A 22,989-nucleotide genomic window follows, 5' to 3' on the forward strand; every position below is an offset into this window, starting at 1 on the left:
TTTTTCCCATAGCGAGTACATGTCAATGAAAACCAAACATTTCTAATGATCCTACCTTCATTCCTAGAAATCTCAATATCAGCAAAAAGGCCAACTTTGATGATTTGCCAGAGAAGTCCCAAGACCAAGTGAGGTTTTCCTTCTTTGAGATCCGATGCACCAATGTTGACCACTGTACAACCAATGGCCGAGGCAGAATTCAGAGCTAGGTTTAAATTTTCCTGAATTGCCACATACACACACAAAAAAGACACGTGAGGAAGTACTTTCTAAGGTCTTATCTATAAAAATTATCTGTAAGAAACAATGGACTGCCAAATTTCAGATTTATAAACGTAACATTTATACAACCAAAATAGCACTATTTGAAAAAAATCACATGGTTTTAACTGTTACTTTATATGCCAATGACTTTCAAATCCCTATTTCCACCCAGACCTCTCCTGAGCTTCTACTCTAAGCTCTGTATCTATATTACATGCACTTGGTTATGTCTACCTCAAACTCAACATGATATTTTTATTTTCATAAAGACTTCTTTTGGAAGCACTTCTTTTAAAAATGATGTACAATTAGTTTTTAAGATAATTTTAAAGTAACTCTTTTTTTTTTTTTTTTTTTAATTTGAGACGGAGTTTCGCTCTTGTTACCCAGGCTGGAGTGCAATGGCGCGATCTCGGCTCACCGCAACCTCCGCCTTCTGGGTTCAGGCAATTCTCCTGCCTCAGCCTCCTGAGTAGCTGGGATTACAGGCACTTGCCACCATGCCCAGCTAATTTTTTTGTATTTTGAGTAGAGACGGGGTTTCACCATGTTGACCAGGATGGTCTCGATCTCTTGACCTCGGGATCCACCCGCCTCAGCCTCCCAAAGTGCTGGGATTACAGACTTAAGCCACCGCGCCCGGCCTTAAAGTAACTCTTAAGATGGATTTTATAGATGAGGAAACTGAAGCACTGACAGGTTCCACAGTGGAAAGGCTGGCGTCTGACCCCAGTCGTCTCTGGGGTCTGATCCCCATCCTCTTACCATGCCATTACTGCCATTCTCATGTGGTAGCAGTAATAGCAACTATTTAATGTGCTGGTCATAACAGCAGCAAAACACAGAGGTTCTCAAAGCATAGCGAATATTTCAGTGGCTTCCTCCTATAGTGTGCTGAAGTGATTTACTGAGCTCCAAGTAAATAAATGGCTGTATCTATGGGGGATCATCTGGTGTGATTGAAATAAGCATTTGGAATTATTTCTGTAGTAGTACCAAGCAATGTTCATTAAAATATAGCACTCCCAAAAGCAGCAGCAGAACCGAAGAAACCTTCAGTATTTTTATAACCTCAAAATTCACTACAAATAAATGTAAATATGAAAAAATTAACAGCAAATTACAAAGATTTTGTGGAAATCTAAGATTTTTAATAACATCAGATGTTTTTAACACTCCTGCTGCAGATGTTTTTTTAAGTTACCTTAAATCAAATCTATGCAACTTTCAAAAGGCAGCTTCTGCTAATTTAGGCATGACCACTAATCTTTTTCTCTTTGCTTCCAAGAGCATAAATGGTGTTTGCTTCAGTTGGTATTCCCCAGAATGCATCAGCAGGGGAAAGAACTGGACTAAAAATGAAGCCAATAATAGTGTTAATCTCACAATAACCCATTTCATATGCAATTGACAGCATGGTACTGTGGGCCAAAAGCAGTATGTAATTTCACTAAATTGATGGCAATACTAGTAAGAACCAAAACCTACCACTACTCTTAGCCTCGGCAATGACAAACAAAACCACGTCTTACTGCCTACATTAACATGACCTTGTGTGCTATCCTCTTGTCTTCACTGCCATGACTACTCTCTGTCTTCATTGGCATGATCTTATTCTTCCAGGAATCTTGACCCTAGGCAAAAGGTCTGATTTTTCACTGCAGGCACTGCCTAAAAGACCCAGTAGTAACTCTTCAGTGAAAACATCAATAACAGTTTATACTCTAAGATTCTTTGACCTCCTCACCTTAAAATCCTCCCCTTGCTATTTCCATCAATCTTGGGCTGGTGTATTGAGATCCTTGCCCAGTCTGGATCAGACCCCTCTTGCCCCTCATATTGAAAGACCTTCCTTAAATCACAATTCCAATTTTCAAATGCCGCCCTCACTTTCCCAGCACCAAGACACTAACAAACCTTGCAAGTATTTTCTCTTACTGCATTAAAAAGTTAACTCAGCTTTGTCTCATCAACGGTCTGTGTTGGTGATATGGGAGAAAAACCACTTTTGACATTAATTTTATTCAAAAATGTTTGCTTTATAAGCATATCAAATGTCTTACAAGTAATTTGACTTTAAAAATTGGTAGAAAATAAGGAGTTGCAATATGTTTCTTACAAGTAAATGGTAGTTTCTACTTGATAAATATGACATCATTGCCCTACCAGTTAGTAGGGAATAGAGTGGCCACACTGAGCTACTTCTAAACATCTTGAGAACAAGAAGTAACAGGAGAACCCTATAGAGAAGTTGCTATCCAGTTCTTACTATGGACAGCCACCCTGAATGCCCAACCTTCCTGAAGACTTGTGTTGATGGGAGAAGATAGGGACAGTAGAGAACTACAAACAAATGGGACACAAGAGAGGTGGCTCTGCTTTCTATAGGACAATGGTACATGGTTAGGCTTGGACTAACGGGTTCCCTCATTTCCAACATCCATACAGAATTGGATGTTGACTACATGGCTTTCTTGTCCCCAGCTTGCTAATAGGTCAATAATGTTGCATATCACTAATAGAAATTACTATTATTGAAGAAGCCTATTTCCAGTTGCTGTTGCCAGATTATTTTTCACAGGTACTGGGATCTTTATCTAATATCCACGATTATTAAAAATATTCACATCTATTTTATTTATAGAACACATACATGACCATTTTTGTCACTGAATCTGAAATACAGAATCTCTTAACTATTGTATACATTTATTGCCTGGTTTTACTTTTAATATTTATATTAGTGCATTTAAGAAAATAAAGAAAAAAATATTATATAAGTATTTTGCAGTAGCCACAGATTGGATCTGAGTGAGGGGCTATCATGCAGTTTTATTTTTAGAGATAGCATACTTCTAATATATGCAGGGGGTAACAATCTATAGAAGGCTAGCTTTCTATAAAAGATTCAACAATTTTAGCAAAATCAATTGCCAAATGAAGGATACAGGTTAGCAGTAGCTCAATTTTAATAGCTACTGTTGTGACCACACCTTAAATAGTTGCTATTGCTACCACCACATGAGAGTGGCAGTATTAACACAGTGATTAAGAAATGAGCTCAGCACTTTGTGAGGCTGAGGTAGGTAGATCACGAGTTCAGGAGTTTGAGACCATCCTGGCCAACACGGTGAAGCCTCAGCTCTACTAAAATACAAAAAAATTAGCCTGGTGTGGTGGCACGCGCCTGTAGTCCCAGCTACTCAGGACTGAGTCATGGGAATCACTTGAACCCAGGAGGCGAAGGTTGCAATGAGCCGAGATCGTGCCACTGTACTCCAGCCTGGCAACAGAGCAAGACTCCATCTCAAAAAAAGGAAAAAAAAAAAATGAAGAAAGAAACGAGCTCTGGCACTAGACCACTGAGATCAAATCCTGGCTCTGCCTCTGTATAACCTATCAGTGTCTCAGTTTCCTCATAATAAGGTAAAATCATGGTATACACCTTATTATAAAGTTGCTGGGAGGATAATTTACATAGTGTGTTTAGAACAGTGACTGATACCCAGTAGGTACTCAGTAAATATTAATATCTACTCATTGTTCTAGAGATTTTGAGGGGGAAAGTTTGGTAAGTATAAATACCTGGATTTTTATAAGATTTGTATGAAGAAGACAACTACAGAACAATTTAGTATAAAAAGAATAGTTTAAAAGTTTGTGAAATGGTAAAACTGCAGTGTTCTTTTTCAACCACCGAATAAGAGCACTGGCATCAAACAAGTGTTCATTAATAAATAACTCTAATTACAATAATATAAACTGAATACAACTTAAATAAGTGCAGTCAAAATACCTTAAATTTTCATTTAATTCATTACAAAATCCAACTGAATTTTTATTTAATAAAAACCCAGTTTGTCCAGGCGTGGTGGCTCACGCCTGTAATCTCATTACAAAATCCAACTGAATTTTTATTTAATAAAAACCCAGTTTGTCCAGGCGTGGTGGCTCACGCCTGTAATCTCAGCACTTTGGGAGGCTGAGGTGAGAAGATCACAAGGTCAGGAGAATGAGACCATCCTGGCCAACATAATGAAATCATGTCTCTACTGAAAATACAAAAATTAGCTGGGCATGGTAGTGCACGAGTGTAGTCCCAACTACTTGGGAGGCTGAGGCAGGAGAATTGCTTCAACCCGGGAGGCGGAGTTTGCAATGAGCCGAGATCATGCCACTGCACTCCCGCCTGGCAACAGAGTGAGACTCCATCTCAAAAAACAAACGAACAAATAAAAACAAGCAAACAAACAGTTTTGGCCAGGCATGGTGGCTCACACCAAAATCTCAACACTTTGGGAGGCTGAAGCAGGAGGATCACATGAGGCCATGAGTTCAAGACCAGGCTGAACAACATAGCAAGACCCCATCTCCACAAAAACTTTAGAAAATTAGCAGGGCAAAGTGGCACATGCTTATAACCCTAACAACTCAGGAAGCTGAGGCTGGAGGATCACTTGATCCCAGGAGTTTGAGGTTCAGTGAGCTATACTGGGGGGCATAGCAAGACCCCCATTTCTTAGAAAAAAAAAAAAACAGTTTCTATAAGATAACAACATTACATTAAGTCAAAGGTTTTATCTGAGTCCAAGTATTCATTAATGAAGGTCTTACATTTCTTAGCATAGTAACATGATTACAAACAAAGGACAAATACTTACAGAAATGGTGAAAGGCGTGAGCTTTTTCTTATTGATGGCTCTTTCATCAATTGTATCTGGTTCAGATAAGTTGATCATTTTGCTAAAGAGAAAATGAGAATAATTTAATACTACAAGAATTTTTTAAGTTTATTACTGCCTACAGCCAAAATAAATTTTGAAAAGTAATAACAATTCATTTCTTTAAAATATTAAAGCCAGGCATGGTGGCATGAGCATGTAGTCTCAGCTACTTGGGAGGCTGAACCCAAGAGTTTGAGGCCAGTCTGAGCAAAACAAAGAGACCTCATCTCAAAAAAAAAAACAATAATAATAACTAATTAATTATAATTAATGCCAGGAACTTAATTCTTAAAATCCAAGAAATATTCCCATTCGTAAAACAAATCCATCACTCACTGCAACAGTAATCTTAGCATTTCTCCCAATTTTTTAAATTTTCTTTCTTTCTTTCTTTCTCTCTTTCTTTCTTTTTTTGAGGTGGAGTCTAGTGCTGTCATCCAGGCTGGAGTGCAGTGGTGCAATCTCAGCTCCCTGCAACCTCCACCTCCTGGGTTCAAGTGATACTCCTGCCTCAGCCTCCCGAGTGGCTGGGATACAGGTGTGTGCCACCTCTCAGCTAATTTTTGTATTTTTAGCAGAGATGGGGTTTCACCATGTTTTCCAGGCTGGTCTCAAACTCCTAACCTCAAGTGATCCTCCTGCCTCAGACTCCCAAAGTGCTGAGATTATAGACGTGAGCCACCATGCCCAGCCATCACCCTGAATTTTCTATATGTTAGCTTTGTCTTTATTTCACTTAATGATCATCAGTATCCGGCAGCCTAAAACATAAAGAAATTCTCTAAGAAGCTAAGCTTCCTAAAGTAGTATCAACATTATTAAACTTACTGTTGTTGCAGAAAGATATGAAGCCAGAGATTTTATCTAAGACTTCAATATTTAGCCATTTCCAGAGAAATTCATATAAATTTTGTCTCTATATTTTAGAATTTTACTTTTTAAAACAAGAATAGGAAAATATCCATTTGATTCATAACAGGAATTTTTCTGAGAGTTAAAGATAAGAATTGTAGGTGGAGGTCAAGGTATATTTATATTTAATGTTATAAAATCTAATATACTTATGGTAAGGTTTTCTTTTCCTTTTTAAGTGAAAACATCAAAAAAAAGACTGAAGGAAATATATCAGAGGGTTAATAAGTTATTTATGGATGGTAAGGATATTTGTGATTGTTATTTTCTACTTTATAAGTCTTCTGTACTCTTTATAAACTACAGAAAAGACCGCTGCTTTGTCTAAAGAAGTATACTGTGACTGTGGTACACACAACAACAACCAAGACATTTCCTGACAGAGTTTACAATACAGTGAGCAAAAACGGAATGCAAAGAGCCAAGGATATCACAAGGCTGAATCAAAACATTATTTTCATTTAGGCACAAATAAGGAATATCCCCTTTGCATCTCCTCATCCTCATGTTCCAGTCAATAATGACTACTCTCTTGCTGGAAAATCAAAAGAGAAACTCTGTGAATATTTAAAACTGCATCAGACAAATAACTCAAAAGATTATTGGCAATTATTATGGTAATACATGTAAAAGGCAACAGAAAAACAAGGGATTGCATTTAAAAAAAATTTTGGAAAATTTCCAATAGATATACAGTAGTACTTCAGTAGTTCATTTTCTATGCAATATAAATTCTTCAAGCCCTTAGTAGCTACTGATTCCAAAAGACAATGAATTGGCTGAATTGCAGTTTTTATGGAATGCTCATCAATGGAATCAGCAAGAACATAGCTTCCTTAACCAGAAGTTCAACTCACCAAAGAAGGATGCCATCTGCAAGTGACTTGAAAAGACTATCATCATTGGGATTCATGGGTATAAGATGCTTACAGTCAGGGTCATTCTCCAGGGCTTTGTTTATCCAGTTAACAAAAGCCACTTTTTCTTCCTCTGAAAGGAGAAAATCTTGGTAGGCAAATCTTATTTCACAAACTTTATTGCACTACAAAAACATACATAGCTATTGCACTACAAAAACATACTTGTTAATTTCTGCTCAAATATAGTAATTGACCATTATTAAAAATCTACTAAAACACAGAAGGGTTTAAAAAAAGAAGAAAGGAGACGGCCTGGTGGCACACGCCTGTATTCCCAGCACTTTGGGAGGCCAAGGCTGGTGGATCACTTGAGGTCAGGGGTTCGAGACCAGCCTGGACAACATGGAGAAACCCCATCTCTATTGAAAATACAAAAATTAGCTGGGCATAATAGCACAGCCCTGTAGTCCCAGCTACTCAGGAGGCTAAGGCTTGAGAATCGCTTGAACTAGGAGGTGGAGGTTGCAGTGAGCAGAGATTGTGCCACTGCCCTCCAGCCTAAGCCATAAAGAGAGATCCTTTCTAGAAAAAGAGAGAGAGAGAGAGAAGAGACAAGATGAAATGAGACAAGATGAGAAGAAAGGGGAATTCATTCCACTTTTCCACCTGATATATTAGGAGAGATGAAGGTATACATCTTAAATGAGCAAAATATATATTTGGTTTGATTTGAAAATATTTCTAATTATGTATTCCTTCTGAAAGCTAATGAATTAGAAGCAGACCACCAGAGGTCAAATGTGTATATGTATTTAAATAAGAAAAAAAATACAAGAAACAAATACCATGGCAATAAATCCCATCCTCCCCCAAGATTGGGAACTGTGATTTTTAGCTTACAATAGAAATACTGAATTCAGTCAAGAGTTATCAAAATGAAGAAAACAGCCCAATTTCTATGGAATTTTTTTACTATTAAAAAATTGACAAAATTCGGCTGGGTGCTGTGGCTCATGCCTGTAATCCCCGCACTTTGAGAGGCTGAGGTGGGCAGATCACCTGAAGTCAAGAGTTTGAGATCAGCCTGGCCAACATGGTGAAACCCCATCTCTACTAAAAAGAAAAAAAAAAAAAAAAAAATTAGCCAGGCGTGGTGGCAGGCGCCTCTAATCCCAGCTACTCCGGAGGCTGAGGGAGGGATAATTGCTTGAACCTGGTTGATGGAGGTTGCAGTGAGCCAAGATCATGCCACTGCACTCCAGTCTGGGTGACGGAGCCAGACTCCATCTCAAAAAACAAATAAACAAACAAACAAAAAATGGACACAAATCTAGATACCAGCACTATACTTGGCCAGCACTATTCTTGGCCATCTTCATCATCAACTTCTCAACACATGGCTTCCAGTATGGGTACATTGATCTTTAGGTAGAAAATTGTGTTGGGTTATGCAGTGAGGAAAATAGGAAAGAACTTAAAGTAAAAACATTCTACAGCTTCATTATTATTATGTAAATATAAAAATAATTTAAGATTATAAATCCTTAAAAGAAATCATCCCCAGTTCCATCAGAGGGTAGCACATAATGAGTTGGCCTTCTCCATTGTTGCCCTAGTTCCTAGAATTATAAACAACTGGAGTATAAGCAACTTCTACTTCGTTGTTTATAATCTTTTTGATGTGGACTGAGCCTGACATGCAGTAGGAACTCATTGATTTCAATGATTCTAGGATTTTTCATGTTGACATCTCTGAAACTAAGATATATTTCAAATTTGATGGCATGTTATACTGTGGTCTGCAGTATTTTTTTCTCCTCAATGGCACATAAAATAATGGTATGAATCACAATCAGTGGCATCTTAGAACTGATTAAATATATCACTTAACGAATGAATCAGTGACTGAAATATCTAATTTGGAGAAGTCATTTACCTGAATAAGAATGCTGTGTGCCCTCACTGGAAATAGATGAAGTTCCTCCAATAGCAGTAATCCCTTCCTTCTTGTTAATTATCTTTCGGAATGTTTTGCTGATATCTTTGCTTTTTAATTCTTGCATTAGCTGGAATGGAACATAAGTAAAATTGAGAATCAAATAAATAATCAATAAAAACTGGACAAGATGAAGAATACTTATTTAAACTTCTTTATTTGATGTGACACAAAATTAAATACTAGTCTGTTGTACTTATTGCTTGTATATACAGATAATGTTCATCAATTTACCAATAACACAAAATAGACAAATACTTGAACCCCAATCACTGGAATACATTTTTTATAACTAAGCTTAAATTGAACACACTGAAACTATTCTTCTTGACTTGCCATCTTTTATACTGAAAATCTAAGAAATAACTAACTAAATGCTAAAGATAAAAGAATGCCTTAATGAAGATATTTAGCTGCCTGAACATCTCAAATGTAATCATATTAAAATAAGTCAGCTCTTAGAGGAAATAACATAGGCTTACAGTTTCCCAATTACTTTCTCACTGGACTCACCAGAGATTGGCAAGACAGAATTCAGTCAGTGCTGCATGCAGCAAAGTTATTGTTGTTATTATTGTTTTGTTTTTCATACAAATCTGATCTTGTCACTTCACATTCTATTCTTCCCACTTCATTTGGCTTCCTATTGCTTTTTGGATAAAAATAAAAATTCGACAGGCCCTGTGTGACCTGATTCTGACTTACCTCTCTAGCTACATTCCTAACCCTTACCATCTCAGCTCCAGCCACACATTTCATTTGCTTGAGAATATTCGCCATCTCTTAAGCCACAGGGCCTCTACACATGCTGTCATGTCTACCTGCCTCCCACATTATTCATTTTCCCACAATCCGCTTGTATCCATTTAACCTCTTTCTTCAGAACACATCATGGTCTTCATGCTGTAGGGATACCTCCCCTAAGTCCTTGGGTTATCCAGCCTCACCTCCGAATTCAATTCCTTCTACCACAAACTCTCACAGGACCTGTACCACTCTGTCATAGCAATTCTCATAGTTATCTTTTATCAATTTGTACATTGTAGCCTTCCTCACACATATAAACTCCATGAAGGCAGGAGTCATGTTTCTTTTTACTCATCACATTACTCATAGTGCCTAGCAAAGTTTCTAGGAAGAAAAGAGCTAAAATACCTGCTTAACCAATAAAGAATGCAAAGCCAATTTATATTTCATAAATATTTATTCAATTATATTAATGGCCAATAAGCATTGAACTCTCCTAGTTATTCTAGGGAATGAATTACTATTATCTAAACCTGATTTCCATTCCAACAATTTGAGAATAATTTTTTTCCTTTGTTTTATGAATTAGTGTGGAAATTATTTCAACAATAATAGTTATTGTCATCATCTTCATCATTTTAAAGCAGTCTTTTTTCTGGCCTCTGAAGCTGGATCTAATCAAAGTTAGTGATGACATTACTACAATTCTGCTTCAAGAAAGATTATCAGTAGCCTGAAAGGATTAGATTACTTACAGATACAAACTCTTCAAAACTGATTTTGCCATCTTTGTTGCTGTCAGCAACTGACAGAATTTTCTCCACAATCTCTCGCACCTTGTAGCCAGGCAGAGGAAGGCTTGCTTCCTTAAACAGGTCTTGAAGTTCATAGTCACTGACATACCCACTATTATCAATATCTGTAAAGATATATCATCAAACAGGTTTTGTAATCTTTGTGGAAGATGTACACTAAGAAGGCCTTTTAGGAGGACTCATAGGCATGCAGACAGAGCCTTCCACATTTGTTTCACAGGTAACCTTTTTTCCTGTACCTGAACTATATAGAATATGCTATATGCTTCATTTTAAACACTCATATTTAAGCCATGCTTGGTAATCCCAGCTATTTGAGAGGCTAAGGCGAGGGGATTGTGAGAGCCCAGGAGTTCGAGGCTGTAGTGAGCTACAATCACGTCACTGCCCTTCAGCTTAGGAAATAGAATGAGACCCCCTCTCTAAAAAAAAAAAAAAAGAAAAAGAAAAAAAAAACCTTTGTACATATTTAAATGGAGTTTATCCCCATAGATTTTGGGCCACCATATGTATTTTAAGGGTACTGTTGCTCTGATGGAAAACCCAGTTTTAGCACATCACTAAGCATCAGAGAAATAAGCATGGTGCGGAGCTGGGCATGGTGGCTCACTCCTGTAATCCAGCACTTTGGGATCCTGAGGGGTGGATCACTTGAGGTCAGGAATTTGAGATCAGCCTGGCCAACAGGACAAAACCCCATCTCTACTAAAAGTATAAAAATTAGCCAGGCGTGGTGGCAGGCACCTGTAATCAAAGCTATTCAGGAGGCTAAGGTAGGAGAAACACCTGAACCTGGGAGGTGGAGGTGGCAGTGAGCTGAGATTCCGCCACTGCACTCCACTCTAGGCAACAGAGTGAGGCTCCATCTCCAATAAATAAATAAATAAATAAATAAATAAATAAATAAATAAAAACAATAAGCATGGGGAAGTCACAAACAGCCAAAAAGGGAGTACCCACTCAGACTTTAACTACTTGATGGAATTTAAAAAATTAATCTGCTGACCCCACATTCCATATAAAATATGTATGCTGTGTAAAATACACATAAGGCATTTGTGTTCTGTGTTTCACTTGGTGGCAGTTCTGTTTCATCTGTCAATAATTCATTGCTTCTTCATTATGTATTCATGATACCATTATATATGCTGAATCATGCTTGATGTCATTTGAGATTAGGTGTTCAAGAAATTCACACCTATATTTGGACTTTGGGAAACAGGTTTCTAGGTGTTTTCATGTCATCATGGAGAGATTCCCTTCCCTGGGTTTTCCCTAGAGACTAGGTATCACTTCTCGACTCAGAACAAAGGTGACACAAAACACTTCTGCCCAGAGTTGACAGCAGAGCTTTGCATTGTTTTGTTTGTTGCCTGGATCCGCCTGTATAGGCTCTCTTTGCTCATCAGGTAATAACTGCGTTGTTTCCTATATTTCTTGTTCTTCTCAATAAAAGAGCTGCCATACTAACTGAATTAATGGTTAGGATAGAAACTTTTCTTTGGAACTCTCATATGAAAGTTTTAGAATTAATACTCTTCAGAGTGATAGAATATTTCTAAACTAGACCAATAACCAAAATACTGGTGTATTTTTTGCAAAAGTCAGCTAAGTTGCTTGATACTGCAATAATATTTCTTTATTTTAATTTAGAGAAAAATATTATTATTATTATTACATCACCAATTCAGAACTGTTTCCCATAATTCTGAAACATACACATAGATTACACTGGGTTACTTCTAAACCAGCACTATAGTAGGAAATATTTTTAAATAAACAAGACTGAGGGAGTTATCTGCCTAATAACTATCATGTTAAACTAACAAGAATAGTTAAGAGCTAGGATTCTGCAAATAGATCTGGGGGCTTAAGCTCCCAGCTCCATTCCTAGGTCCTCTGTTGTTTTGGTGTCACATGACAAGAACTAATAGAAACCATTTAATGAACACATATGCTTAGCCAAGCAACTTGTTCAGAACTTGACTTACCTTATCTCATGAAACTCTTACAACTTTGAAGTGGTTACTAATGTCATTCCCATTTTAAAGATGAGGAAATAAAGGCTTAGGTTAAATAACCATAAACATCACAGTTTGAAAAGAAAACAGGACTTTCTTATAACTCGACAACACAACAAACAACTTGATTCAAAAAACAGGCAAAGGGCTTGAAATGATATTTCTCCAAAGAAGATACACAATTGGCCAATAACAGAGATGCTAAATATCACTAGTCATTAGGAAAACACAAATCAAATGAGCTACTACTTCCCACCCAGGAGAATTGGTTATTGTCCAAGAAACCAGAAAACAAGTATTGGTGAGGATGTGAAGAAAATGGAACCCTGGTACACCACTAGTGGGAATGTAAAATGGTGCTTCCACTATGGAAAATGGTATGGCAGTTCCTCCAAAAATTACATATGGAATCATCATATGATGTAGCAATTCCGCTACTAGATGTACACTCAAAATAATTGAAAGCAGGGCTTTGAACAGGTATTTGTATATCCATGTTCACAACACTATTCACAATAGCCAAAAGATGGAAGCAACCCAAATGGCCATCAGTGGATGAATGGATAAGCAGAATGTGGCATATATATATACACAGTAGCATATTATTCAGCCTTAAAAAGGGAGGAAATTCTGGCACATGCTACAACATGGATGAACCTTGAAGACACTGTGTTAAGTGGAAAAAGCCAGTCACAAGAAGATAAATATTATGTTACTCCACTTATATGAGGTACCTAGAGTAGTCACATTCATACAGAAAGTAGGATGATGGTTACCTGGGGCTGGGGGAGCAGGAAGTGGGGAGTTACTGATTAATGGATATGGAGTTTCAGTTTGGGAAAGGGATGCTGGTGATGAATGTAGAACGATATGAATGTACTAAATGCTAATGAACTATACACTTAAAAATGGTTAAGATGCTAAATTCTGTTATGTATATTTTACCACAATTTCAAAAAGAACCAGTACTGAGAAATATTTTAACTCCCCTCTTCTCCCCAGTGGCCCAAAAATACTCCATCTAACAACATTGGATGGCCATGTCCCTCTGTCTCTGAGAAATGTTGTGTGCTACAAATCAGCAGAGGGCTTTCTGAGTTCACAGAGTAGCAGTTTATCTTGTAAATAAAGTCAGCAAGTACATAGTCTGCTAATGTTAGTGCTTTGCTCAAACAGAACAAATTATCTTGCTGTCAAAATTGTTCCATCAAGGACCTGCTTCGGTGTTGGGGTTTTGTATGCAGCAGAGCAGCTCCCTCACTGAGATCTATTGAAAGTCAGCCCTCAACACAAGGTTTCATTAAAAAAAAAAAAAAAAATTGTTCCATCAGTGAATTGTTTATTCAAAATATCATTAAATAAATATTGCAAGATTATATTAGTATGTTCATGAGTCATAGAGATTAAAGTTGGTGGCCAAGCATGGTGGCTCATGCCTGTAATTCTCAGCATTTTGGGAGACCAAGGCGGGCAGATCACCTGAGGTCAGGAGTTTGAGACCAGCCTGACCAACATGGCAAAACCCCATCTCTATTAAAAATACAAAAATTAGTTGGGCATGGTAGCATGCACCTGTAGGCCCAGCTACTCAAGAAGTTGAGGCAGGAGAGTCACTTGAACCCGGGAGATGGAGGTTGCAATGAATGAGCCAAGATCGTGCCATTGCGCTCCAGCCTGGGCGACAGAGCAAGACTCCAACTCAAAAAAAAAAAAAAAAAAAAAAAAAAAGAAAAAAAAGAAAAGATTAAAGTTAGTGTGCTAAACAAAGCAAATATATTACTAATTTGTTTATTTTACTAAGACCTAGGTAAAACTTTTATTCAAGCTACTAAACTGCATCTATAAAATAACAGAAATACAGGCCAGACATGGTGGCTCATGCCTTTAATCCCAGTACTTTAGGAGGCCTAGACAGGTGGATCATGAGGTCAGGAGTTCATGACCAGCCTGGCCAAGATGGTGAAACCCCATCTCTACTAAAAATACAAAAATTAGCTGGGCATGGTAGTGGACACCTGTAATCCCAGGTACTCGGAAGGCTGAGGAAGAGAACTACTTGAACCTGGGAGGCAGAGGTTGCAGTGAGCTGAGATCGCACCATTGCACTCCAGCTGGGGTGATAGAGCGAGACTGTCTCAAAAACAAACAAACAAACAAACAAACAAAAACTAAAAAAAACAAAGTAACAGAAATATCAAATTACAAGAAACATTTTTATTACTTCCTGTGTTTCAATGCTTGAAATGAGCAGAACATATCAACAATTGCCCAATTTTTGTCTTGAAAATACTCTGGGCATTACTTATAATTCTCTATAAAATGTACGATTGTTTTCTGAAAATCATACCATATTCATACAATGCTCTAATGACAAACATGCCATTCCTAGGGAGAAATGGAAGAGCCCAGAGATTTGCAGAACTTACTTTATTTCACAGCAATGATTTGTAAAACATGAGACTCCTGAGTTTTATGGGGTTTTTTTTTTTTTGAGTGCTTTATTTTTTAAACTTGTATCTTTTTCTTTGTATTGATCTATAGAACTCATTCTACATTATATTTTATTCACATTCATTTGAGTCGTTATTAGGTTTGTGAGAAATCTAAGCACAAGATCAACGGTGATCATTTTCTCCTCCCTGATCTACTATATGACTGTTTTTCATGGAGGGCTGTATTACACTAGAGAAGCAGCTTGAGGAGGAAGGGGCAAACGTGGTGGTGTCATCGTCCCACTGTCTATTCACTGTGCTCACCTTTCACTAGGTTCACCTTTCACTTGCATGCATTTGCAGACTAAAGCAAAAAATGGTATTTATATTCTCCTTGTTTACCATGGGCTTCCTAAGAGCAAACTGCAGAAGAATTGAGATCCAGTATGAGGAAAATTTTTTGGAAGAAAAATACAAAACTGTCAAAATGATAATGTCATAAAGACAAAACATTAAATGGCTATAAAAAGCAAAAGAAGAAAAATAAGTATACGGCCTTTAAAAACAGTACTAAGACTTTCTAAATTACGCATGAGGGAGAAGGAAAATGAGACATATGGCATTTAAAACAATACCAAAATTTAAAAAATATTCTGCATGAAGTCAGAAAGTGTTATTGTTAGTGATGAAAATGGCCAGGGTTCATTTTATACACAAGGAAGTATTTTTATATACTTTTTCCTCTGTAATAAGGATACCATGTTAAGTGTATTCAGTTACATCGTCATTCATTAACCTGGATTATTCTCTGCAAAGAAATGATCAAAGAACTCAAAGTCCAATTCACCTAGAAATTCAAGCCAGTCTTAGCTTATCTTTCAGAAAGAAAGAAGCCAGTGAAACCTAGACAGAAAAAAGAAGGAATAAATCTGGAGGTAATTGGATGGTGGTAGATGAAATAAAGGTATTGTTCCATTCCTGAAGTCTGACATCAATCAGACCAGTAATATCGTGTTTACTTTTTCTCAAGCATACCTATTTTATTAAATGCTTCTTGTAGTTCTTCAAGCTCCTCCCGAGAAATGGTAGTAGTGCTGTTTTCCATCTTTGGACAGAAAAGACTTTCTTCAGGTCTTTGTATCTAGAAAAAGCAATATTATATATATATATATATTAAAAAAAAGAACATGAAACCTTTGGAAATATTTATCTAAGCAATATAAAGTACAGAGGAAGTCTCATTCTCTAGAAAGAATTATCTATGAGTTCTGGCTGACAAAGAACAAATAGGAGTAGGTCCCCTGGTAACACTCCCTCAGCATAGACCAGCCAAACTATAACTGAGACTCAGTAAGGGGAAGAAACACCTGGTTTTCACACCTTGTTCTTTTACACAGATATTTCTCAAAAGCCAAATTAATTAATATTAATTTCTATTTGCATTTTACCCCACAATTTCAGGAAAATAAGCATTGCATTTCAAGTTTGAGAAAAGTATAGCATTTATAAATATATAACATAAGGACAGAAAGTAAAATTTTTAAAGACACGAATAATGCCCACAAAAACGGTAAAGTTAGAGTCTGCTTATCCTAGAATGGATTTGTGGGTTTAATACTCAGCTTTACAATATCCAACCATTGCCACACCTCCCACTACCCTGTGTGAGGTCTCTGAGGGTCTGTGGGGTCCTTCTTTTTTGTGGGATGATTGTTGATTATGGCTCACTGCAGTCCCAAACTCCTAGGCTTAAGTAATCCTCCCACCTCAGCCTCCTGAATAGGTAGGACTATAGGCGTGCGCCACTGTACCCAGCTAATTTTTTAAGTTTTTTGTAGAAACAGGATACCACTTTGTTGTACAAGCTGGTCTTGAACTCCTAGCCTCAAGTAGTCCTCTTACCTTGGTTGAGTGGGGCCCTTCTTATTCTGAGTAGGTAAGACAAACTAAAAAGGAAAAAATGATGTAAAACTGGGCTTTAAGAAAAACTGGGCCATAAGAAAAGTCACAAGGTGGTGTGTATTCATTGCAGAAAATAACTGATAACAAATGTCCCCAACAGAAAATTAATATTACTCATAATCCTACTATCCAGAAACAGCAACAAATATCTTTTCCTTGTCTTTATCCTTCTGACCTACTTTCAAAGCACGTGTACATTTTCTTGGGGCAAGAGCAATGTGATCATACTATATTATTTTGTACTAACACGTTGTCACTATGTTTTCATGCTGTTCATCAACATAATGCTTAATGGCTACATATTACTATATCATAACTTATTTGGTAAGTCCCCTCTTTCAGAGTATTTGCACTGCTTCTAATTTTTCATTACAAATAATGCTTCAATGAACATCCTTGCAGATAAATCTTTGTTCTTCTTCATGTTTCTTCTGTGTGATAAATATCTAAAAGTAGAATTACTTACATTTTTAAGACTTCCAATATCTAGCAATGCAACTCTTACTTATTTTTTTAAGTGAAAGCAAGTTTATTAAGAAAGTAAAGGAATAAAAGAAAGGCTACTCCACAGAGCAGCTGCAACTCTTATTTTTAAAATACCTTAGTGGCTTGTCTATTCAGTGTAAAACTAAAGATGAATACAAATGAGACTGTATTCCTCATATACACCTAGTTCTATCAGACAGTTAATATGTGCCTCAGGAAATAAGTGAAAGCAAGTGCTTTATAAAAGAAGCTAAGTGGAAAGTCCTTTTTTTAATATATACTTTTATATACTTGTATTTATATAGAAGGTTCAATATCATCCCTAATTTTTTAGTGAAGCACACCAATTTTCAAAATAATTTATTCACTGAAAATTATCATTGATCATTGAAAAATTGTATTAAACTGTGTGAATCCCTCTAAGAGTACGGTTCATTTGTGATATGTACACAAATTTATTCAGGAATTTTGATGTTCTTTCAAAATCACAGATTTCTATCTCTTACAATTTTTTTGGAGCCTGGTTCTAATTAAATGTGCAATTAAATCTTTTGGTCTTGTTTTAAATACAGGATTGCCTTCTATTTAATTCTACACTTAAAAAAAAAGTCTAAAGAGCTCAAGTCAGTAGAAAAAGGAGTAAATGGAAGTCATCTTACTCCCCAGATGCAGTTTCTTACATGTTAGCCTTAAATACTCATTTCATTGAATTCTCACTGTTAGAAGGCTTTACTATATTTAAAACTATTACAGGCATACTTATTTTGTGTTTAAAGAGATTAAATCATTTTTTTAGGACTAGTTAAGCATAATTCCCTGGGTCTCCAAAATGCTACTTGTGTCGTGGCTGGCTTTGAATCTCTGAGGTTTCAGTCATCCTGTATATCCTTTCCTGTATTCAAAATGCTTTCTATTCCTTGCCTCAAGTTTTAAAAATAGTGACCCAATTTTAGCATTTGCACTCCACAGAAAGGCTGCAAATTAACAGTATTTGTGTTGACCTTGCATTTGAAACTATGAAAATAAACTTGGGGTTATAGTCTTTGCTCACGCCTATTCAAATTTACATCACTTGTTAATTACATAAAATATTTTTAGTCTCCTATAATCAGGCAAAAGCAACATGTATACTTATCAGAAAAGCAATTTACCCATACAACATTGTTTCCTATCTTTAAAGCTTTGTTTTTATGGCTAATAAGTGTAAAGATGTTGCTTTGAATCCTTTGGCATTAAAATGAAACAAATAGAAAAATATAAAAGGGTCTTCAAGATACACAGTCAGCTCCTAACTTACAATGATTTGACTTAGAATTTTTCAACTTCACAATGGTGTGGAAAGTTACACACATATCAGCAGAGAGCAGTATGATACTCTCAACATGCTAGGCAGAAGTCGTGAGCCACAGTCAGCCACAGGATCACAAGGGTGAACAACCATTACTCTACATTTACCATGTTGTCAAAGTTTTGCCCAACTTTAGGCTACTGTAAGCATTCCAAGCACATTTAAGGTAGGCAAGGCTAAGCTATAAGGTTCAGTAGATTAGGTGTACAAAATGCATTTTTTTACTTACGATGGGTTTATTGGAATGGGACTCCTCTGTAAGTTAAGGAGCATCTGTAGTCTCAAAAGAACAAAGCAAGATGCAGAAAAGTAAGTGTGGCAGGGGGAAGGAGACTGATGATATCAGTTGTATGTTTATAAAACGTTTTCTGGAAGGGTACAAAAAAATGGTAACAGTTGTGATTTTCACATTGTTAGTCTCGTGGTAACTTAGGTTGTTTCTACTACCTTTTTTCCTGAAACTGTTCTAAAAAGTGTTTTAGATTCTGTCAATTATAAAGATCTGCTCTAACTTTGGAAAACTTTTAAAAGTCTCAAGGAAGAAATTTGAGGGAGGATAAAAGATCAAATCCAATTTTATCGAAATTGAAAAAAGTCTCTTTAGAATGTGCTTCTTTAACTTTCCAAATATATATTTGGTTGTGTCACGGTACACTTAAAGATCAGGCGAGGAAAAAATAGGCTTGAATTGGTGAAATAAGGTTCCACTTAGAATGATTGTGCTTAATGAAAAGTGGAAGAGGAACTGATCCCCTAGGAGAAATGGAGAATTGGAGGCAGAGTGGGAAAAGGCTTACTCTTCATTATATGCTTTTTGTATTCAGTTTTTTAAACTTCAGCCTACCAAAACAAATAACTGAAAAACAAGAAAAACAAAGGCAATTTTGGTAAAAGATTTTTTTTTTAAATGAAGCAAATACTGCTGAAGGTACACATTACTAGATACTGATAAATAATGATAAAATTATATATACAGTACCTATATGTGACCATTTTAAATAAGAGCACCTATATATCTTTACAAAGCAAAATCTGATTAAAAGATTGAAATAATTTATAGCTTTCCACAAAGGTACCTTTTCATTTCCCAGCTATTCTATTTTCCCACCTTCCACAGTGGCCCTGTCACTTGAAATTCTGACTTCTCAAGCTAGCCCCTGACTGAGGTCAGCCAGCTTTTCCTCTATCCATCCTCCAAAATTTCCTTTTTCCCTTATTCTTCCTCACCTAAAAATATAAAATATAATGGCAAATCTTTATTGAGGGCTTTCAGTGGGTCAGGAACTGTGCTAACCTCCACACATACATGACCTTACTACACATTCATCTGCTCTACCGATGGTACCAATATCATCCCTTAAAAATGTATATTTGAGGCCTACAGAGATTAGGTGACCTGCCCAAGGAAGGTAGATGAAATAAGAGATTCAAAAGCAAATCTTTTCCTAGTGCCCAAGTTCTCAAGTTCTACATGTAGTTCAATTAGCACTCCTACTCTCTCAGGGCAAGCATCATTAGTTTTAAAGAAAGGAATGACGACTACTTAACACTAAAGTGTGAATAACCAGTAAACCAAGCCCTTAAAGTGTTAATTCTTCCAACTATATTTACATTACTATTTAATCAATATCTATACATCAGTAAGATAAATAAATCACATCTGTTTCTCAAAAATATACTAAATGAAAAAAGCAAACTGCTAAAGTATACATACAGCATACTATTTGTTGTAAATTATAAAAACACAAAATATTATATATGTTGCTTATGATGCCATACATATGTAGTAAAACCAAACACACATGAGAATAACACAACAAATTCAGAATAGTGTTTTTTTTGTTTTGTTTTGTTTTGTTTTGTTTTTTGTGGCGGGGAGACTTCACTTTGTCACCTAGGCTGGAATGCAGTGGCATAATCTCAGCTCACTACAGCCTCTCCCTCCCAGGTTCAAGCAATTCTCCTGCCTCAGTCTCCTGAGTAGCTGGGATTACAGGCGCCCACCACCACATCTGGCTAATTTTTATTGTTTTATTTTTAGTAGAGACAGGGTTTCACCATGTTGGCCAGGCTGGTCTCAAACTCCTGACCTCAAGTGATCTGCGAGCCTCAGCCTCCCAAAGTGCTGGGATTACAGACATGAGCCAATGTGCGCAGCCTGTTACATCACTTTTAAAGAGATAGTTGAAGTGATTATGGCAAAATGTTAATATCTGCTCAATCTAGGAAGTGAGTAGGTGGACATAGGTTATACTGATTTTGTACGTTAGTCTTTTGCTTTAAATAATTCATATTATAAAAAATTATGCCTAAAGAGAAAAAAGGATGCTTCTTAATACAAAGCCACAAGCCACTAATAAAGGAAAATCAGGCCATAAAAATAATAAAATATAAAGATAACCAAGAATATGTTTTTGAACAGGAGAACTTGTACCAAGGCTTTGGAAAACTTCTTTTAAGTACTTCAATCTTGAACAATTAAAATAATTAATATTATTGTGGCAGAGTAATTTATTGAAATGTTAAATTGTGTTTATTCTTTTTCCTCCTCAATTAAAGCAGTAACACTTTCTTGTCTGAGGGACTCTGGCAGCAAAGAAGGCAGAACCAGTCTAGAATCTCTCAGCCTTTAGGAAAAAGCATGAACCTCCTAGAGGGCTTACTTAGGTTGGATATCCTGGCAATGGGGTCAGGGGGAAGAGGCCACCTCTGAGAAACCACTAGATGAAGAAGGCAGAGAGAGGGAAAGATTGCCACCACAGGGAGGAAGGGAAATCTGTGAATGCTGCTTGCTGCCCTAGGGGTGGCAGGTGCAACAGAACCTCACCAGAAAGAATCTGCAGACTAAGCCAAGGGGTGTTTCCCAGGTAGCCACTAAAGATTGATGATGGGGAATAGAAGCGCTTCCTCTCAGCCTTTTGCTCTATATTAGACCCCAGGACAAAAGAGGCTGAGGGGCAGATCCCAGCTGCATGAGAAAGACTTGGCAGTATTTGGGCAGAATGAAGCATGACAATAAAAATAAAGTTGCTTGAAAGAATATCAAGAAATGTGATATTTCTTTTATCTGACTTTTATGAAAAAAGCCTGGATAGTGTTTCTCTGGAGAACTGACTTGGATCAGAGGTTCCAGAATATTTCAGTATCTCTGGGGAGTAGAAGTTCTACTGGTAACCCGTGTCTTCCTCTCCTACTTTGCAAATTATTCTCTCTCTCACCATAGCCCTTCCCTTTTCCTATGTTACTTCCTATTTTCAGTCCTCCATTACAAGTTTAAAGATCACAAGGTCACTGAAACACATCATTATGTGAAAAAAAAAAAAAAACAGCTAAGAAATAGTTGAAGAATTTTCCTTCTAGCGTAAAGGAAAACCTGGAAAATATTTTCATCTATATGTCTAGCAATCTCCTTATTCAACTACATTTCACTACGGGGAGCTGTATCATTCATTTTGGACAAAGTAAGTATTCATATTCCAAATCAACCTGTCTACTTTTTATCAGATTTTCTTTAGTTAATTGGAATGTCTACCGACTCTTGAATATTTTTAAGTGGCTAGGTGCGGTAGCTCACACCTGTAATCCCAGCACTTTGGGAGGCCTAGGCAGGCTGATCACGAGGTCAAGAGATTGAAACCATCCTAGCCAACATGGGGAAACCCCATCTCTACTAAAAATACAAAAATTAGCCGGGCATGGTGGCATGTGCCTGTAGTCCCAGCTACTCGGGAGGCTGAGGCAGAAGGATCACTTGAGTCCAGGAGACAGAGCTTACAGTGAGCCAAGACTGCACCACTGCATTCCAGCCTGGTGACAGAGCAAGACTCTGTCTCAAGAAACAAAACAAAACAAAACAAAACAAAACATATATATTTTTTAAAAAGTTAGCCAGGCATGGTGATAGACACCTATAGTCCTAGTTACCTGAGAGGCTGAGGTGGGAGGATCACTTGAGCCCAGGAGTTTGAGGCTATAGCGAGCTATGATAGTGCCATTGCACTCTACCCTGGGCAACAGAGCAAGACACTGTCTCAAAAAGATAATTTTTTGGTAAACTTTTTCCTGATCATTTTAGAAAGGAGTTAATGATATAGTCTTCATTCTTCCCTAGGTGAAGCTTTTAAGTTCTGATCCTCTTGTGCAAACACTAGATATATAAACAAAGAAATCTTCTAGTGAAGCAGAGAACAGAGAAGACTTACCAACATCCCCTCCCTACTGCCTCACCACACAGGCCACCACCATGGTCATCTCCATAAACAGCCACAGTCATTATATTCCCGTGCATTTGCAGTTTGGGACTGGCCTTCAGTGGCAGTTAGACTTACCATCAAGACTTTTCTACTATTTACTTAAAAGCTCCAATAGGTAGCCCCTAGTAAGCTGCTTACTAGGGGCTACCTATTGGAGCTTTTAAGTAAA

The 22,989-nt window shown here is 37.0% G+C and overlaps 1 protein-coding gene and 1 long non-coding RNA gene across 6 annotated transcripts in view; one reads left to right on the plus strand and one right to left on the minus strand.

The window, feature by feature from the left end:
• The window catches only part of LOC141585639 (uncharacterized), a 40,817-nt gene extending 34,053 nt beyond the window's left edge, over window positions 1–6,764 (plus strand). Inside the window, exon 3 of the long non-coding RNA XR_012519231.1 lies at window positions 6,207–6,764. This is a non-coding gene — a long non-coding RNA (uncharacterized LOC141585639). The remainder of the gene's footprint in view (window positions 1–6,206) is intronic.
• The window catches only part of PLS1 (plastin 1), a 105,123-nt gene that overhangs the window by 29,603 nt on the left and 52,531 nt on the right, over window positions 1–22,989 (minus strand). For all 5 annotated transcript variants that reach the window (XM_074405799.1, XM_074405795.1, XM_003942571.3 and 2 more), the window contains exons 2-7: window positions 15,807–15,912; window positions 10,259–10,422; window positions 8,697–8,826; window positions 6,758–6,890; window positions 4,926–5,007; window positions 56–221 (exon numbers count right to left, since the gene is read on the minus strand). In XM_074405799.1, coding sequence (XP_074261900.1) covers window positions 56–221; window positions 4,926–5,007; window positions 6,758–6,890; window positions 8,697–8,826; window positions 10,259–10,422; window positions 15,807–15,876 — 745 coding nt within the window. In that variant the 5' untranslated portion in view covers window positions 15,877–15,912. The remainder of the gene's footprint in view (window positions 1–55; window positions 222–4,925; window positions 5,008–6,757; window positions 6,891–8,696; window positions 8,827–10,258; window positions 10,423–15,806; window positions 15,913–22,989) is intronic.

Source organism: Saimiri boliviensis, chromosome 9, assembly GCF_048565385.1.
Source record: "Saimiri boliviensis isolate mSaiBol1 chromosome 9, mSaiBol1.pri, whole genome shotgun sequence".
NCBI lineage: Eukaryota > Metazoa > Chordata > Mammalia > Primates > Cebidae > Saimiri > Saimiri boliviensis.